General features: G+C 46.8%; 1 protein-coding gene across 1 annotated transcript in view; it reads left to right on the top strand.

Moving 5' to 3' along the window:
• The window catches only part of ATP9A (ATPase phospholipid transporting 9A (putative)), a 119559-nt gene extending 114331 nt beyond the window's left edge, over window positions 1-5228 (top strand). Inside the window, exons 27-28 of the mRNA XM_066586949.1 lie at window positions 634-837; window positions 2425-5228. Coding sequence (XP_066443046.1) covers window positions 634-837; window positions 2425-2561 — 341 coding nt within the window. The 3' untranslated portion in view covers window positions 2562-5228. The remainder of the gene's footprint in view (window positions 1-633; window positions 838-2424) is intronic.
• Window positions 5229-18925: the final 13697 nt, after the last annotated feature.

Below are 18925 nucleotides of genomic sequence, written 5' to 3'. Positions count from 1 at the left end.
AGTCCCAAGTGAATGGAGCACAACTATGATTGGACGACCAGCGCGCCATTCAGTCCCCTCCTCACTGTGGGCGTGGATGTAATAACCTCAGTGAGGAGGACACTTTCTCGAGATCGGTGGGGATCCCAGCAGTGAGACCCCCACTGATCAGCAGTCATGCCCTATCCTGTGCACAGGGAACAACCTCTTTAAGGAAAATGCTCGCACCAACGATTCTTGATCTGAGATCGGCAAAAAACAAGTTACTTGATCTGCGATAAAAGGTTGAACCTAGAAGAAATGTATCGAGCTCGGTGATTGGTGACGGTAGTCAGGTGATCTTCCCAGCATCCATAGAGATAGTGAAAACATGGCGGCTACCAGCACCAGATGTTTTACTAGGCAGGAAGGGGTCCGCCATCTTGGATTCCGGCTGCTAGACTAAATTTAACTAGTTTGGTCTGCCAAAAACAGGGGCTCAAATTGAACCAAGATCACGGACTACTTGTTCCTGGCTCACAACTCTGGTGCGGCGGCCGCGGTGACTTCCAGCTCTTGTATTTGTGCTCTGTACGATGTCCCGGGTTTTACATTTGCTGACTTCATCACCGTCATGTCTGACTATTCCCTGTTCTGACCCTGCGTTCTCTCTAGGGAGCATCATTATGTACGGAGCGCTGCTGCTCTTCGAGTCGGAGTTTGTCCATATTGTGGCCATTTCCTTCACCTCCCTCATCCTCACAGAGCTGTTGATGGTGGCGCTGACCATCCAGACGTGGCACTGGCTGATGATTGTGGCCGAGCTGCTCAGCCTCTCCTGCTACATCGCCTCCCTCGTCTTCTTACATGAGTTTATAGGTAAGAACTATCGCACTTACGAAGAAGAGTGGCCGTCGCCGAGTCCGCGTGCGGTTATTCATCTGCTTCTTCATAGCGCTGGAAGAGCTAAACCAGCGCGTAAAAATCACATGGAGATGTAGCAGCCGCGGATCCCATCACGCCGCCAGATAGCAGTTGTGTTGTCCACCACTGGGGGGAGCGGATAGACTGCGGTAATGAAGTCATCGGGACTTCGTATTTTTATAAATGTCATTGTGCCTTCAGTATGTGGAGCATTTATGTATTTTGGGGTGACTTCCTGCGCGGGTTCCATCCAGTTCAGATAAGGGCAGACCGCGCACAGCAAAAAGAAACCGTTCTTTGCTATGGGTTTTGGCTGTATTTATACGGGCGAGTGCAAAATACATCACAGAAAATCAGACCTACATCACACTTTTTGTGCAATTTTTCTGCAGTTGCAGTGCGTTTGTGTTAAGATCACATTGCGTCGCTGTACGTGCATTTTTTATGAGCGTGAAATAAATCACATGTTTCAACAGTTAACAGCAGGAAAAAACCCTGACTTGCATGCAGATTGCACGGCGTGCGAGTATGATGTGATTGCTGTAAAGCACCCATAGGAAATAATGGCTGATTCTTGAGCCAGAGTCGTCCAAATCTAGGAGCCGCTGCGCGGTTTCTGTCTTGGTCGGAGAGTATAAACCCCTTGAACATGATGGGTTCTCTCCCTGCGAGGTCCGTCTGACCTGTATGAATGCAGCCTTGTACACACGGACAGGTTAACCCTCAGACTGAAGCACGTCCCATACTGTTCTCCCATCATATTCTGTGGCTACTCGCACACCTTGGGATCTGCAGGCGAGGGGCGATGGGTTTCCATTGTAACGAGAGAACAACACTTTGTTGCGTTTTTAACGCTGAAATACATCACAATTGCCGAAAAAGTGATTGTGCTGCCAGTCCGACTCTCTGACCTCCATCACACAGACCTGTGGAAACACAGCCCTGCAGTCTACATTGCTGGGCGGGAGAACAGCCGGAGGTAATGCTATCATGTAGCATTCCGTCCTTTAACCCCCCCACAGCCTGCGCTGCGTGTAAATCATAGCCTTGTATATCAGGTAATTCACGCGTCTGTAAATTTTAGCAACAAGAACAGAGATCTGGCTCCATCTGACCAGGAGATGTTTCTCCGCTGCTCAGTGATACAAGTTTTGCGCTCTTTTGCCCGCTGGAGTCTTTGTTTCTCTTAGACACAATGGCGCTGGAACTGGTTGTCTGCTGTTATACCATCCGTGCGGAGGAACGGCGAGTTGTGCGTTCGGACACGTTAGTTGGAGTACCAGTGTTGTACCGGAAAGCGGTACTAGTGAGAGAGGCTCGAATAATGGGGCTGTTTAATATACATATAAGGGTTCTGGTAAACACAAGCGGAGCTCCGCTAGTTGCAGCTGGCATATTGTTTGCATTAATAAATCCAGGTGCCGACCGCAATCAGCACTTCTCCACCTGCATTTTGTAGTGGGGAACCTCTGCCGTCCTCAGCAGACTCCTCACTTCTAGCTTTGCACACCCATTGTAACTGTTGCTTCTCATGTGTTGCAGATGTTTACTTCATTACCACGGTGTCCTTCCTGTGGAAAGTGACGGTCATTACGCTGGTCAGTTGTCTCCCCCTCTACGTCCTCAAATACCTGAGACGGAAATTCTCTCCTCCCAGCTACTCCAAGCTGACCTCCTAGAGCCCCTGTGAATGTGGCTTCTACCAATGCTGCTTTTATGGACTAGGGCTGGAGATGTTTACTGAAAAGGATCAATGGTCCACGATCATTCCTCGGTGGGAGCAAACAATACAGGGATTATCTCATCTCAAGTACTGAGTTATAATGTGCCGAACCAAATGTTACAGGGCGCCGTGCCGGCAAAGAAGGAAACCCAAGAAACTGGCCAGAAGATCTCTGTATCCACCTACCCTAAATGGCCGGTAATGCCCTCTACGGGACTGGGCCACCAGTGGTGGGCATCCATGACCTGAAGGCCCGGGACTGGGGAAGCGATCACTTGCACTCACCTCCATCTTCTTTCTGCCCCTGTGACTGCGGCAATTGTTGTTCTCATGGAAAAAACTCTAATTCTGTATGTGATGTATAATAATACAAAGACGTGAAGTCAACCGTAGACACCCGACGTCAGAAATCTCAATGTACTATGGCACTTTGGTGAGCTGGCATGGCTACGGCCTGGTGAAGTAGTGGTTTATGTCAGCATGTATATCCCCAATCCCATTCCTCCTGTACAGTTATATGTGAGGTCATGATGATGGCCTGTGCATCTCTGATGGGTACCCTCATCCTACAGGTGATACCCTGCAGATTACTACGTGACAGCATGACCCCAACAATCCACCGCCGCCCCTCTGATCTACATAGTAATGGCCGCCTCCTCTGTAGAAGAGTGCCAAAATACAGACTTTACCAATATCTTAGATTGCGTCAGTAGTGAATGCTGCGCTGCAGCGGCTTCATCCCTGCATGTTACGCCCACGCTACGCACGTCCCTCTGTGCCCCCTCACACCTTCTCATATACACAGTACATTGCTTCATCCATTAGTCCTCTGCCTGCATCTGTGTGACTATTGAAGTAGAGTCTGGTTAAACTGGAGGGAACATGATGGAAAGAGCAGGCACTCTTCTTAAAGGGGTATTACTACAGTTACCTTCATGCCCCATTGCACCCAAGTTAAAAAATCATTATTGCAAATGCAGCTATTGTAAATGATATGGATGAAGGTGTCAGAAGATAGAATTGGCACTAAATACCCCATTCTGTTGGTTTGTTGTCCCCCGTTGTACGTGGTTACGTCCAGCAGTAGGAGTTCTTCCTCAGCCTTGTGCAGTTGGACTCCTGCCTTGTCAGCTATTACATTAGTGGTTCTCTCCATCCTGCGCAGGCGCAGTTCACACTATGCTGGGTGAGCATGCGCAGTTTGCTCAAGCACATATGGAGTGTGCTTGGGTAGTGTAGTTTGTGGGCGCTCCGAAGAGCTAGACTGCCCGTTCTACAGGAGTTTCATGGAGATGACAACAGAGCTGCAGGAGTACCAAACTGCACCCAGAGAGCCCTTATGAAGTAGGGGAGGCACATTCTGTGTGCATTTACACTGTGAATAGTTTTATGGTTAAAAACCCCTGGGCTCTTGGGACAGCCCGTTTAACTCCTGACAACCAGATATCTGCTTGGAACAGGTAACACACAATTATCTTGCTGTTCACCAAGTTAAGAACCCCGATGTGTCCAGGAGTAGTTGGATCAAGTCTATGCACAAGAAATCGAACCGCTGGGATTGTTACACTCGTCCATTGGGGCTGTGTAGACGCAACGGGGCATCGGACTGAGTCGATAGTAACAAGCTATATACCGAGGTCTCCGAGGATTGCAGGTTGTCAAGACCTGAACCATCTGGGTTAAACGAAGGCCATGCACAGACTTCCAATAGCAGGACAACCACAGTCTATAGGAACACATTGGCCAATATTGCGAAAATTACGGGAGGTGACATTTGCACATGTGCCACACCAGGGACTGCAATCATGTTGAACAACTTACTATTAAAGTGACCCTCCAATTTTGGGACATAATTCTGACCTGGGATCACCTGTACATGATGATCTCTGCTGTCCATCCCATCTGCCACTTCCGGGTCCCATTTCTGGTTTCCCAAGATTCCCAGCGCAATCTGAAGACTACCAATACACTGTATGTGCTCTCTCATTGATTATCGCTACTTACGTGATTAGCACTGGCCAATCAGAGGGCAGTGTTCAGTGTGTATTAGCAAAAGCGAAAACCACAGTGGCAAATCGTGGATGGCCAAAATCCAGGACTTGGACTGGTGGATCAGAGGAATGGTAGAGAAGAGCAGGTGATGATGTTTTCTGTCCCCAAACCGGCGTGTTACTTTAATGATCACTACGGCCCCCAGGTTCACTTATTGCATATGAATGTAGCAGAATCCCCAATTACTAATTACTCGCTGCTGTACGTGCAATTGTTAAGGATACGATGAAACGACTGTAATAAGGTTCCTTGGAGAGACGTACCACCCGGCTGCCGTGCGTTTACCCGTCACTATAAAGGGAAGGGCGCCCCGAGCAATAATCTGTTAATCGTTCAGTCATTGCCGTCTTAATGTTTGCAGCTTCTGTAGGGTAACTCTGATCCTCCGCTCTACCACTGATCGTTGATATTGTGACGCTGATTATTTTGTAACCCAATGTACAGAATTCTAATGTATTTAATGACTTTCTTATTTATTGTTCTGTGGATGAAGTAGAACGCCCGGCTGACAAGGGAAAAGGGACTGTAAAAAATAAAGGAAGTTTATGAAAAAAAAGTCTCCTTTTATGTGAGTGCGACGGAAGAGTGGTAGTGGCTGGAGATTGCCAGAATAGACTTGACTGTGACCATTAGGTGGCGCCTCTGAACCAAAACTTCTAGAAGGAACTACTAATTCTAGAACCAGGGCGCCCCAGAGTTCCTGACTATCCCAAGAACAGGTCCAGTGGTCGGAGAGGCCGCTAGCTGGACTCCCATGTATATATGGGAAAATATATATACTCCTGCAGATGCAGCAAAGGTTTTTTTCTCCAACTGTAAATTACAATGATTTTCAATAATAAAAGTGTCATAAAAATTTGACAATGAGGCCTCCTGGCCACGGGCGTCTGTTCACCCCATATTATGGGTGCGTTTCACAGCCGCGTGATACGTGGTGAATGGAGTCAATGGACTTGCATTGATCCATGCACACCGGCGTGTAGATATATGCACGAACAATAGATGGCAGCACGCTCTGTTTCTCGGCATACCAGGCAGCACGAGCCGTATACACTTATATGCAACACGTTGTGTATGGACGGCGGTTTACATTCCCGTTCTGAAGCAGCGCCCTCGCAGCCACACGCGGCCTCTGCCGGCAGACCACTTATTTACAAACGTCCGTGGACATGGAGGCTAATGTCCAAAAGGAAAGGTAATGCGCTGTCGCCATGATACAATGAATACTCGCAGCAAGTACTGGAGAGGAAACCAAGAACAGATATCAATAACCATATTCAACAAATAATAAGCCAAAGGGGTGAAGAAACAAAAGACGAGGCGCAACGGGTAAGATGCCACAAAGCGTCCCAGACAGCAGAAGACTCATCACGTTTACTCTGATTGAGCTCAATAATATCCCAAATGTCTCACATCCTTAATCCTGGCTGGCAGAGACGCAGTCGGGCACCGTGCCGCGGGCAGACTATGCAACATCACCTTTAGCCTACTCTAACGCAAACGTATGGGGAAGACCTTGAGGCGGCTTTTGGTGATAATGGGATTTGGTGAATGGCCTGGCGAACCTCTAACCAAAAGGGGTGCAGCAGCAAGCAATTCTAGAAAACATGAAAACCAGATCCTCCCAAACTTTGGCATCACCAACAAGACGATGAAACGCTATGGCTGAGCGATGGAGCGAGTCTGGACCAGAGGAAAAGCAACTCTTGCTGCTGCTCCTTGTGCGTCGCACACAAGGAGGTCTTAGCCGCTCGTCTCCAAATAAGCTGCCACCTCATTGGGTAACGTTTCCTGTAAATAGTCTTCCCATCTGGCCATGTATGAGAGTCTAATAGGGATTTCTGACAGATGTAGCAAAGTTTAACTTGATTGTGCCAACTTTCAGCGACAAGTTATCTTAAGCCATTAAAAGACAATTGTTCTCTTATCTCAAAGGGGTTTTCTGGGAGTTAAAAAAAAGTTATTACAGGCCTAAAATGGCGTAACAAAGTAAAAACATGCATAGTGAGCAGTCTGGTGTGCAATGAGCGGCCCGAGCACCCAGGTCACATGACAGATTGGGAGGAAGACGATTCTACACTCTGCTGACACAAGTACAGGGACGCACATAGAAGGCGAGAATATTGGATGTTATTCCCATTTTTCCATCCGGTGTTGGGCCGCTCTTGGCCTCAATGACTGCAGTAAACCTCCACCAGATCCCCATAGATGTGTGGAGGGATTTGCCACCATTCCTGGAGGAGCTTCAGATACAGATGGGGCATGAGGGGTGTGTTGGGCGAACGGATACGGCATTCTAGTTTGTCCCACTCAATGGGATTGAGATCCAAACTTTGGGCCATTGAAGTCTGCAGACGTTCTGCTCTCCACCCTGCGTGCCGTATGACATGGCGCTCGGTCATGTTGGTAGACACTCTGAGCTGTACCGGAGTATTACCACAGGGGGGGTGATGCCACATTGTTCGGGATGTCTCTGTGCAGATTGGTGTTGAGGATGGACTTCACTATAACCAATCGCCCCCGTCCTTCCCAGCAGAATCACCCTCCAAATCTCACTGTTGGGATGACACGTCACGTAGAAACCGCTCTGCAGGCAACCGCCACACCCAAGTGCTGCTATCCGATCGGAAGATGGTGTCCTGTGATCTATCTGTCCACAACACTTGCTTCCACTTACTAACAGTCCATTGCTCCAAGCACTATTGCAGGCGCCGCTGTGCATTCATTGCTGTGATCTTGTGTGCAGCCGCTCGTCCATGGTAACCCTTCAAATGTAGTTACCTACGGAGGGTTCTGGTACTAATGGATGCCCCAATGTTCTGTGAGACCCCCTGAGCGAGGGCAGACGATGTGTGTGATGCTTTTACAGCTTCTACAAGGCTTCGTTGTCCATGTTCTGCCAGTTTACGAGGTCTCCTTGAACGTGGCTGCACCGCACACACCGGATGGTCTCCATCCCCCAATAACATTGCCAATAGTGGACTCTAAAGCTGGAATGTCCCATACTGATTGGTTGGTGACATCCGATTTGCATATCCCCTTCAGCTGACGGAACAGGATTGGTGGAGAACCCAATACTTTTGTCAACATTGTGTAAGGCTTCATGCACACGGCTATATTACAGCTTCCAAAAAAACTCCCAATGAAGTCCACAGGGCCCTTCTATATGCCTGATTGAAATGCAAAATTGTGGCCTGCTCCATTGGAGGCCGTATGTACAGAATATAAAGAAGCATTGCTTGTGGAGGAAACGTCTCTGTGCCAGGCTCGCCCATGTGCATGAGTCCTTATGGAGAATGTCAATGCAAGTCATTTTCTTGCTCCGATCTGCACGAGTACAGAGACCTCCGATGCCATTCTGATAATACATTATATGTGTGTCCCAGACGGCGGCTTTTACTGGAGGCTGCATGTTGTTCCTCGTTAAGAAAACCTTTAGAGGAGAGAAACTACAATGACTCTACAATCAAAGCGTAATGGCCCATTTAGACGGGACGAATGTCAGGGCAAACTATGCCCAACACTCGTCCCTGTGTGCCCTCGCTGCGGTGCTAGCAGTGCTGTCTCGCTCACTTGACTTTAGAGAATAATCCACTTACTGTAAGCAGTTCATACCTTACAGGAATAAAAGGGTTAGGAATAGCAGAAAACCAATGTGGCTCAATAAAGATGTAAAGGGGCAATAAACAGCAAACAGAAAGCGTTTAAACTACTAAAACAAGAAGGCAGCGAAGAAGCACTAAAACCCCTAGAAGGAACAAAAAAATAATTATGTAAAAAGCAAATAAAAGCAGCAAAAATGGCGACATAGAGACTTATTGCCAAAGAGCGTAAAACTAACCTGAAACTGTTCTTCAATATAAATTGCAAAAAGATTAAAATGTAAAGTGTTGGTCCTTTAAACAGTAATGAGGGAAAACCGTAGAGGGTGATGAGGAGAAAGCAAATCTATTAAATAGTTTTTTTTCAGTGCATTTACAGAGGGAAATGAAGTGTCCTATGAAATGGAGAGTGATAAAGTAAACTCTCCACTAAATGTCACCAGTCTAACGCAGGAAGAAGTGCAGAGAAGCCTTCAAAGATTAAAGCAGACACATTGCTGAGTCCTGATGGCATACACCCCTGGGTTGTAAGGGAATTAAGTAATGTGATAGACAGACCCTTGTTTCTTATATTTAAGGACTCTATAGTGCCTGGGTCTGTTCCACTGGATTGGCACATAGCCAATGTGGTGCCAATATTCAAAAAGATGTTGAAAAGTGACCCTGGAAACTACAGGCCGGTAAGTGTTAATTCTATTGTGTGTAAAATGTTTAAAGGGTTTCTAAGAGATGCTATCCTGGAGGACCTCAAGGAAAATGGCTGTATAACTCCGTGTCAGCACGGGTTTATGAGAGATCAATCCAGTCACCCCACCCTGATCAGCTTCTATGAGGAGGTAAGTTCTAGACTGGACAGGGGGGGGTCACTGGATCTTGTGTATCTGGGCTTCTCCAAAGTGTTTGATGCTGTGCTGCATAAAAAGTTGGTCTATAACATGAGAATGCTTGGTCAGGGGGAGAATGTGTGTAAGTAACTGGTCAGTGATAGGAAGCAGAGGGGGTTATTAATATTCTGATTGGATCACTGTTAATAGTGGGATACCACAGGATCAGAACTGGAAGGGTCACCATTACTAGTGGGGTAGCACAGAGCTCAGTACTGGAGGGATTGCTCTTGGGGTACCACAGGGGGCAGTATAGGGCCCTTAACTTAATATATTAATGACCTTGAAGAAGGATTTACAGTAAAATATCACTATATGCAAATGATACTAAATTGTTTAAAGTAATTAACACAGAGGAGAGAATGCGGGTACAAATAGATCTGTATACTAAGAAAGTGTCAGCTGAGGGGTAATACTGATAAATACAAGGCAGAGGAAATACATGTCACCATTACACACTAAATGATAAACACTGATATGGAGAAGGACTTGGGGGTTTTATAACTGTAAGCTTAACTAGAGCAATCAGTGTCAGGCAGCTGCTGCCAAGGCAAATAGCATTGGTATTATTGTATCATGGGGTGCAACAAAAGAGGTCTAGGGGTACATGACAAGAACATTGTTCTTCCTCAGAACAAAGATCTCTTCCATCATCTATTATACCCAGGACTATAACAAAAGGGCGCTCCAATAACTATGTATAGATATATCAGGGGTCTGTACAGAGATCTCTCCCATCATCTATTATACCCAGGACTGTAACAAGGGGGCGCTCTAATAACTATGTATATCAGAGGTCAGCACAGAGATCTCTCCCATCATCTATTATACTGAGGACTGTAACAAGGGGGCGCTCTAATAACTATGTATAGATATATCAGAGGTCAGCACAGAGATCTCTCCCATCATCTATTATACCCAGGACTGTAACAAGGGGGCGCTCTAATAACTATGTATAATATATCAGGGTCATTACAGAGATTTCTCCCATCATCTATTATACCCAGGACTGTAACAAGGGGGCGCTCTAATAGCTATGTATATCAGGGGTCAGTACAGAGATCTCACCCATCATCTATTATACTGAGGACTGTAACAAGGGGGCGCTCTAATAACTATGTATAGATATATCAGAGGTCAGCACAGAGATCTCTCCCATCATCTATTATATCCAGGACTCTAACAAGAGGGTGCTCTCATAACTATGTATAATATATCAGGGGTCAGTGCACAGATCTCTCCCATCATGTATTATACCCAGGACTGTAACAAGGGGGCGCTCTAATAACTATGTATAGATATATCATGGGTCAGTACAGAGATCGCTCCCATCATCTATTATACCCAGGACTGTAATAAGGGGGCGCTCTAATAACTATGTATAGATATATCAGAGGACAGTACAGAGATCTCTCCCATCATCTAATATACCCAGCACTGTAACAAAGGGGCGCTCTAATAACTATGTATAATGTACAGAGATCTGTCCCATCATCTATTATACCCAGGACTGTAACAGGTGGGCGCTCTAATAACTATGTATAATATAACAGGGGTCAGTACAGAGATCTCTCCCATCATCAATTATACCCAGGACTGTAACAAGGGGGCGCTCTAATAACTATGTATAATATAACAGGGGTCAGTACAGAGATCTCTCCCATCATCAATTATACCCAGGATTATGACTGTAATAAAGGGGCACCCACTACGTCAAGTGGAAAGAAGATTTCTACATCAACTTAGATAGGGGTTCTTTACTGTAAGAGCAGTGAGACTATGAAACGCTCTGCCGGAGGACATGGTAATAGTGAACTTGCTAAGAGAATACAAGAGAGGCTTGGAGTGTAATAATATTACATGTTATATCACTAATTACTCAGAAGGGCCAGTGACGCATAGATTATTTTGAATATTAGATTGGAATGTCTTCTCCAAAAATAAGGAAAATTGGCTTCTACCTCATTTGGGTTTTTGCATTCCTCTAGATCAACAATGGAGGGAGGGTGGTGGTGGAGGGGTTAACAGGCTGAACTAATGTCTTTTTTTAGCATTACACACTGTTACTATGTGTGTACACGAGGAATAAAACTAGATCTGCCTTGTATTCTGCTTTAATCACCAGTTTCCCCAGCTGCAGCTTCCATCTGTTATTCTCAGTCTTCCCTCAGCTGGTTGGAAGAGCCTCCTGCTGTGCTGTGTCCATGTACAGCACATTTAGAGAAGAAATGGTAATAAGATGTGTCAGGAGTGTGCCAGGCGTATTAAAGTGTTTATATGCCAATTGGCAAATAATGAGTCTCAATTCACCTGGTGCTTAGTGCGATACCCCTAGATCGGAGAACCCCACTGGCACCTGTTGTCTAGGTCGGCGTGTAGAAAGATCTTTAGTCCGCAATCCGTTGGGACGGAGAGTCGCAGGAAGGCTCAAGCATTTCGGTGTGGAGCTTGAAAAACCATGGTTAAGCAGGATAAAGAAAAGGCTTCCGCGCTCGTATGGATAAGATAGTAGTAGTAAGTCTCTTAGGTATATCTTTGTAAATCACGATATTTTTATTTAGAAACTAGGAGCAACGCGTTTCGGCTAGTAAAGCCATTCTCAAGCTCAGAGAAAGGCTTTACTAGCCGAAACGCGTTGCTCATAGTTTCTAAATAAAAAGATTGAAATTTACAAAGATATACCTAAGAGACTTACTACTTATCCATACGAGCGCGGAAGCCTTTTTCTTTATTCTGCTTAACCATTTAGAGAAGAGATCTCTGTCTCTACCATACACAGTACAGATGGGGGAGCAGGATCTCCTCTTCTCTCTCTCTCTCCCATACACAGAATACAACGCACAGCAAGATCTCCTTTTCTCTATGAGTGTGCTGTATATAAGGGAAATAGGGGAGCAGGATCTCCTCCTCTCTATCTCTCCTATACAGTACACACACACACAGGAGATCCTGCTCCTCTACCTCTATCTGCCCCGTATACTGCACATATAAAGGAGATCCTGCTCGTCTATCCCCCTCATATCCTGCATATATATATATGACATCATGCTCCTCTACCTCTATCTCACTCCTAACTGTACATTTAGAGGAGATCCTGCTCCTCTACCTCCCTCATACCCTGCACGTATATAGGAGATCCTGCTCCTCTACCTCTATCTCCCTCATATCCTGCACATATAGAGGAGATCCTGTTCCTCTATCTGCCTCATATCCTGCACATATAGAGGAGATCCTGTTCCTCTATCTGCCTCATACCCTGCACGTATATAGTAGATCCTGCTCCTCTATCTCACTCATACCCTGCACGTATATAGGAGATCCTGCTCCTCTATCTCCCTCATATCCTGCACATATAGAGGATATTTTGCTCTTCTACCTCTATCTGCCTCACATCCTGCACATATAGAGGAGATCCTGCTCCTCTACCTCCGTCATACCTGCACATATAGAGGAGATCCTGCTCCTCTACCTCCATCTCCGTCATACCTGCACACATAGAGGAGATCCTGCTCCTCTATCTTCATTTCCCTCATACCCTGCACATATAGAGGAGATCCTGCTCCTCTACCTCTATCTGCCTCATATCCTGCACATATAGAAGTGATCCTGCTCCTCTATATCCCTCATATCCTGCATATATATATATATATAGGAGATACTGCTCCTCTACCTGTACCTCCCTCATATCCTACACATATAGAGGAAATCCTGCTCTTCTACCTCTATCTGCCTCATATACTGCACATATAGAGGAGATCCTGCTCCTCTACCTATATCTGCCTCATACCCTGCACATATAGAGGAGATCCTGGTCCTCTACCTCTATCTCCCTCATATCCTGCACACATAGAGGTGATCCTGCTCCTCTATATCCCTCATATCCTGCATATATATAGAAGATACTGCTCCTCTACCTGTACCTCCCTCGTATCCTACACATATAGAGGAGATTCTGCTCCTCTACCACTATCTGCCTCATATCCTGCACATATTGAGGAGATCCTGCTCCTCTACCTCCCTCATACCCTGTATATATAGAGGAGATCCTGCTCCTCTACCTCCCTCATATCCTGCACATATAGAGGAGATCCTGCTCCTCTACTTCTATCTCCCTCATATCCTGCATGTATATAGGAGATCCTGCTCCTCTACCTCTATCTGCCTCATAACCTGCACATATGGAGGAGATCCTGCTCCTTTACCTCCATCTCTGTCATATCCTGCACATATAGAGGAGATCCTGCTCCTTTACCTCTATCTGCCACATATCCTGCACATATAGAGGAGATTCTGCTCCTCTATCTCCCTCATCTCCTGCATATATATATATATATATATATATATATATATATATATATATATATATATATATATATATATAGATATATATATGAAAACCTGCTCTTCTACCTCCATCTCCGTCATACCCTGCACATATAGAGGAGATCCTGCTCCTCTACCCCTATCTGCCACATATCCTGCACATATAGAGGAGATTCTGCTCCTCTATCTCCCTCATCTCCTGCATATATATATATATATATATATATATATATATATATATATATATATATATATATATATATATAGATATATAGATATATAGATATATATATATATATATATATATATATATATATATATATATATATATATATATATAGATATATATATGAAAACCTGCTCTTCTACCTCCATCTCCGTCATACCCTGCACATATAGAGGAGATCCTGCTCCTCTACCCCTATCTGCCTCATACCCTGCACATATAGAGGAGATTCTGCTCCCCTATCTCTTATACACAGAGATTCAGCAGCATAAAGAACATTTTAGAGACATGCTTAATAGTGTAGATGTGAATGCAGTAGCTGTGAGACAGTAAAAAGCTCACTGTTAGCTGCAGGAGCGTCTATATGTGCCCTTCTGCTTCTTTGTCACTCAGTTCCTCCATCTTCTCCCACCATAGACTTCTACAAGCAGCATATACAGGATTCTGGTCTGTCAGTGGGCTGTTCGTCTTCTTCTTTATCTTGATGGATTTTACCAGTTTTTCACAGTGAGGGAACAGTTTTGGTGGAAGGAGTATTTTGCTCCAATAAGAATATACGAGAGTCAATTCTGTTACAGCAAAAAAGAATGATAATAAAATACAAGTAACTAAACCACTAGTGAGAAAAGCATGGGTATTAGAAATCAGGCTGTACAAGGGGGAGGAGCCTAGAGATCTGCTTTATGACAAAACCTTCAAGCACTTTGTACTTGCATCCTAAGCTGTCCGAACAGATGGAACATCTGCAAAGAATAACACAGAAGAGCCCGGCTGATCATCACACATGAAATGTAGCTCTACAACATAGTAGCGGTTGCTATGGGCAACCTCAGCAGAGACTTTACTATAGTTGGGGCTTTCCTGGGAGTCACTGTCACAGAGGCAGCAGACACGGCAGTCATAAGCAGGGATGAGTAATAGAGGCTTCTTATAAACGTGGACTCATAGTTTCCTCGTCTGCGATCCTCCTTCACCTTCACTTCGTTTGTTAGGTTTGTGTTGGAATAAAACTCTTGGTTTCCCTGCAGTTACGGGGAGCCGTCCGTCATGATGTCCGCCCAGAGCGTCACACTTCCTGTACTGCATCCTGTACTTCTCTTCCCCAGGTAAGTGATGCACCCGGCTGCCCATATGATGGACGATGGGGCGGATCAGACCAGGAGCTGCTGATCCTGACAGTCATGTGTCCATGGGCGCTCAGACCGGTCTGTGGCTGCACCGCCCCATCTGCGATCTCCTGCATGACCACTCTATCATCCCAGCAGGGGCGCTATCAGAAATATATTGGCCAAAAGCAACAACCCCAAATGGATCCCCTCAAAGTAAACTTTTATTAATCAGATGGATATGCGATTGGGGCGCTAGTGTTATGTTCTAGGCATTCATCGCCTCATTGTGGTGCTGTCAGTATATTAGTACCACTGATACCAGTCAGCGACTAGTGTCATAAGTGCACGAGTCCAGATGGTTACATTGGTTTCTGTGCTGGAGTCGGCGGAGTAAGCGCAGCTCCTCTGTTCCTAATACAGTATATATACACCTCAGGTAACTTATATGTTTGGACTCTTAGAGTCTGTATAATTATTTTTTTGGCTGCTGCATCAGATCTGCTCTTTTTTTACCTTTTTGAGGTGAAATTTTATATGTGATTAATAAAAGTTTACTTCTAAGGGGATCCAACAGGGTTGTTGCTTCTGGCAAGTATATTGGTTTTAGTATGGATCACAGGGACCTGCTGGACCCGCAGCCTTGCCTCGTTCCATATTAGGGTATCAGTAATCTGTCCTACAGTTGCAGTTCTGCAGGACGGACTGCCATTACTAGATTATGAATGCGGTCACCCACCGTAGAGGCCGAATTTTAGGAGAGATGGAATGAGCCGGCAATTCCATGACTTCTTGTTCCCTTAGGCTATAGCTGAAGGTCACACTGCCTTCATCACCAGCAATGGAAAGAAAGACGGTGATGATCCATGAATTACTGCAAGTACAGAAGAAATTCAGATCCGCTACATCACTGGTACAGGATAAGCAATAGAACTCCACCAGCAGAATAGTGAGTGCAGCTCTGAAGTATAATACAGGATGTAACTCAGGAGCAGTACAGGATAAGTAATGTATGTACACTGTGACTCCACCAGCAGAATAGTGAGTGCAGCTCTGGGTATAATACAGGATGTAACTCAGGAGCAGTACAGGATAAGTAATGTATGTACACAGTTACTCCACCAGCAGAGTAGTGCGTGCAGCTCCGGAGTATAATACAGGATGTAACTCAGGGTCAGTACAGGATAAGTAATGTATGTACACAGTGACTCCGCCAGCAGAATAGTGAGTGCAGCTCTGGAGTATAATACAAGATGTAACTCAGGAGCAATACAGGATAAGTAATGTATGTACACAGTGACTACACCAGCAGAATAGTGAGCGCAGCTCTGGGGTATAATACAGGATGTAACTCAGGGTCAGTACAGGATAAGTAATGTATGTACACAGTGACTCCACCAGCAGAATAGTGAGTGCAGCTCTGGGGTATAATACAGGATGTAACTCAGGATCAGTACAGGATAAGTAATGTATGTACACAGTGACTCCACCAGCAGAATAGTGAGTGCAGCTCTGGAGTATAATACAGGATGTAACTCAGGATCCGTACAGGATAAGTAATGTATGTACACAGTGGCTCCACCAGCAGAATAGGGAGTGCAGCTCTGGGGTATAATACAGGATGTAACTCAGGAGCAGTACAGGATAAGTAATGTATGTACACAGTGACTCCACCAGCAGAATAGTGAGTGCAGCTCTGGAGTATAATACAGGATGTAACTCAGGAGCAGTACAGGATAAGTAATGTATGTACACAGTGACTCCACCAGCAGAATAGTGAGTGCATCTCTGGAGAAGGTTGGGTGTGTGAGAGCTCTGCAGGATCCAGGGTGTGGTCACCACTGAGAGGAATCTTACCCAGAAAAGTGTACAGGTGCTGGGCTTGCTCCAGCCATGGAGTCCCGGACCTCCTCCCTCTGGCTTCGGTCAGGGGGAGGGAGGACTGCACCCCAGGAGGGGAGAACACCTGGTCGGAGTGGCAGCAATGTCACCCTGACTCCCCTGGAGGAGCCCAAGATGACTCGGAGCCAGAGGAAGAGAGTGGAGGACCATGCTGAAAAACAACGTACGCAGGCAAGTTGGGCTGATCGCAGGGAGGGCGAGTCTGTAACGGATGTGGCAACCCGTATCGCCAAATATATGAAGGACTATGGACATGTCGGGAGGCAGCTGAATAAATATACGCAGGAGCTGCACGCTGCCCGACATGATGCGAAGCGGGCAAAATCCCGTACCAGGAAACTGGCCATATCACGGCAGATTGAAGCCTGTGAGGAGGCCATTGAGTTTTATGCGGAGGAAAGGGAAAGGATCCTGGAAAGAAGTGGGCCTTTCAAAGAAAAACTGTTAAATGACGAGAGGTTTAGCAAAATGGCGTCTGTGAGCAGCGGTGCTATTAAAGAGCGCTCTGCCAGGCACTCCAGCAGCAGCAGCTCGGTGGAATCCGATGCTGCTCAGGATGGTCGAGCTGGGTGCTCTGGAGAGCAGCAATCAGCACTGCCAGGTGGGACTACAGGGCCCAGCATCCCAGCTGAACAGGTCAGCCTGCCCTCCACGTCAGGCGAGTCTGATTCAGAGGACACTGATGATAGCTGCAGCAGTAGTGGAGAGGGGGCGCTGATAATGCGGCAGATACAGCTGCAAGAGTCCCCAGAGAGGCTGCAGTCTTGCTATTTCGGGAATGATTTACCCCCGGAGACCTCAAGCAAAAAGAGGAGGAAAAAGGAAAAAACGTATATTGAAGAAAAGTTTGTTTATGTCACCAAGCACTCTGGTTTGGCTGCAAAGTCAAACCAGGGTGGTAACCCTGAGCTCCTAGTCCCGGGCTCTGTGGTGGGTCCGGTGCAGGGGACTGGGGAAGAGAGGGTTAATGCGGCCCAAAACTCCAAGCCCGCTTGTGCTAGTAGTGGGAATGGAGGAGTAAAGGAGGTGGAGAAGAGCATTGGGAAAGCGAAGAGTCGCGGCCAGTCCAGAGGTGCTGGCGCTGTTGGTCACGTCCCAGTGGGAGGGGGGCGTGATCCGGCACCAGGTCCCACCGGTGGTGGCTTAGCTGTCCCCCCTGTGTCCCTAAAGCGCCTTTCCGGTGCGGAGGGGGCGCAGGGGGTGGTGGCTGGGTCTGCCGATCCTCCCACACATGGTAAAGATCCTGCAAGGAAAGTTGGAGGAACTACAACTCCTAGAGTGGCTAAGGTGGGCGGAGCTACAGCCACCAATGTCCAGAGAAATGTTGAAGTGCATCTTCAGCCACCCACCGGAAGTGCCATGGACTTGCCCTCAGGGCATAAAGGGAAAGTTAATGGTAAAGATTACATGGGTCCTGGTCCAGCAGCGAATGGAGAAGTGAGTGAGGTAATGGATGCGGCTGTTGGTACCCCTGCTGCCCCGGTTCCTGCTGCCCCTGTTCCTGCAGGAACAGCTGTCCCCGGTTCCCCGGCAAGTATGCCACCTTGTGTACGGGTGGGTGGGGCTTCGGAGGGTAGTCAGGGCGTGGGTCAGGATCCAGTCGCCCCTCCAGCGGCGACAACATCTGGTAGAAGTTATGCCAGTGTCGCCGCTGGAGGGAGGGGAGAGGCGTCCTCCTTGTCTTTGGGCTCTGGGGACGGCGTTTTGCAACAGCGCCTCCTGGAGGCCTTGAGGAGGGGGGAGAGCTCGATGAATGTAGGGGGCAGAGTTGTGGATTTGTCTCTCTGGGTGGAGAGACATGGTCTTGGTGCCTTCCGAGAACAAAGGGGGGAGACTGTCTGGTCCCTGCCGACAACCGGGCAGGACATTGGCCGTAGGAATGTGGCTCGTCTTCAGTGGAGAGGCAATGACGCGTGCCCATCCAGGAGTAAGGTGGTGGAGCTTCTGCTGAAGATGGGTTTCAGGGCAAATGACATCTATGCCCTGATCCATCCTCATGGCACGTCTGAGTTCGACATCAGCTTTGCTCGCCCGGAGGGCCTGGAGCTCTTCTGGGGGAATTATGAGCTGATGAAGGACGAGCCCGGCTGGCGCGGTTTCGCTGCACAAGTGGTAACCCGCCAGACTGGAGTCAAGAGAGTGACCGTTTTGACTCGTAACGAGTCCCTCTCTTGTTATGATATCATGACTTGGATAAGTCGGTATGGAGAGGTGGTGGATATGCC

The sequence above is a fragment of the Eleutherodactylus coqui genome, chromosome 13, assembly GCF_035609145.1.
Source record: "Eleutherodactylus coqui strain aEleCoq1 chromosome 13, aEleCoq1.hap1, whole genome shotgun sequence".
Lineage (NCBI taxonomy): Eukaryota > Metazoa > Chordata > Amphibia > Anura > Eleutherodactylidae > Eleutherodactylus > Eleutherodactylus coqui.
Note: the sequence above shows the minus strand (reverse complement) of the source record. Positions and strands in the feature narration are given on the sequence as shown.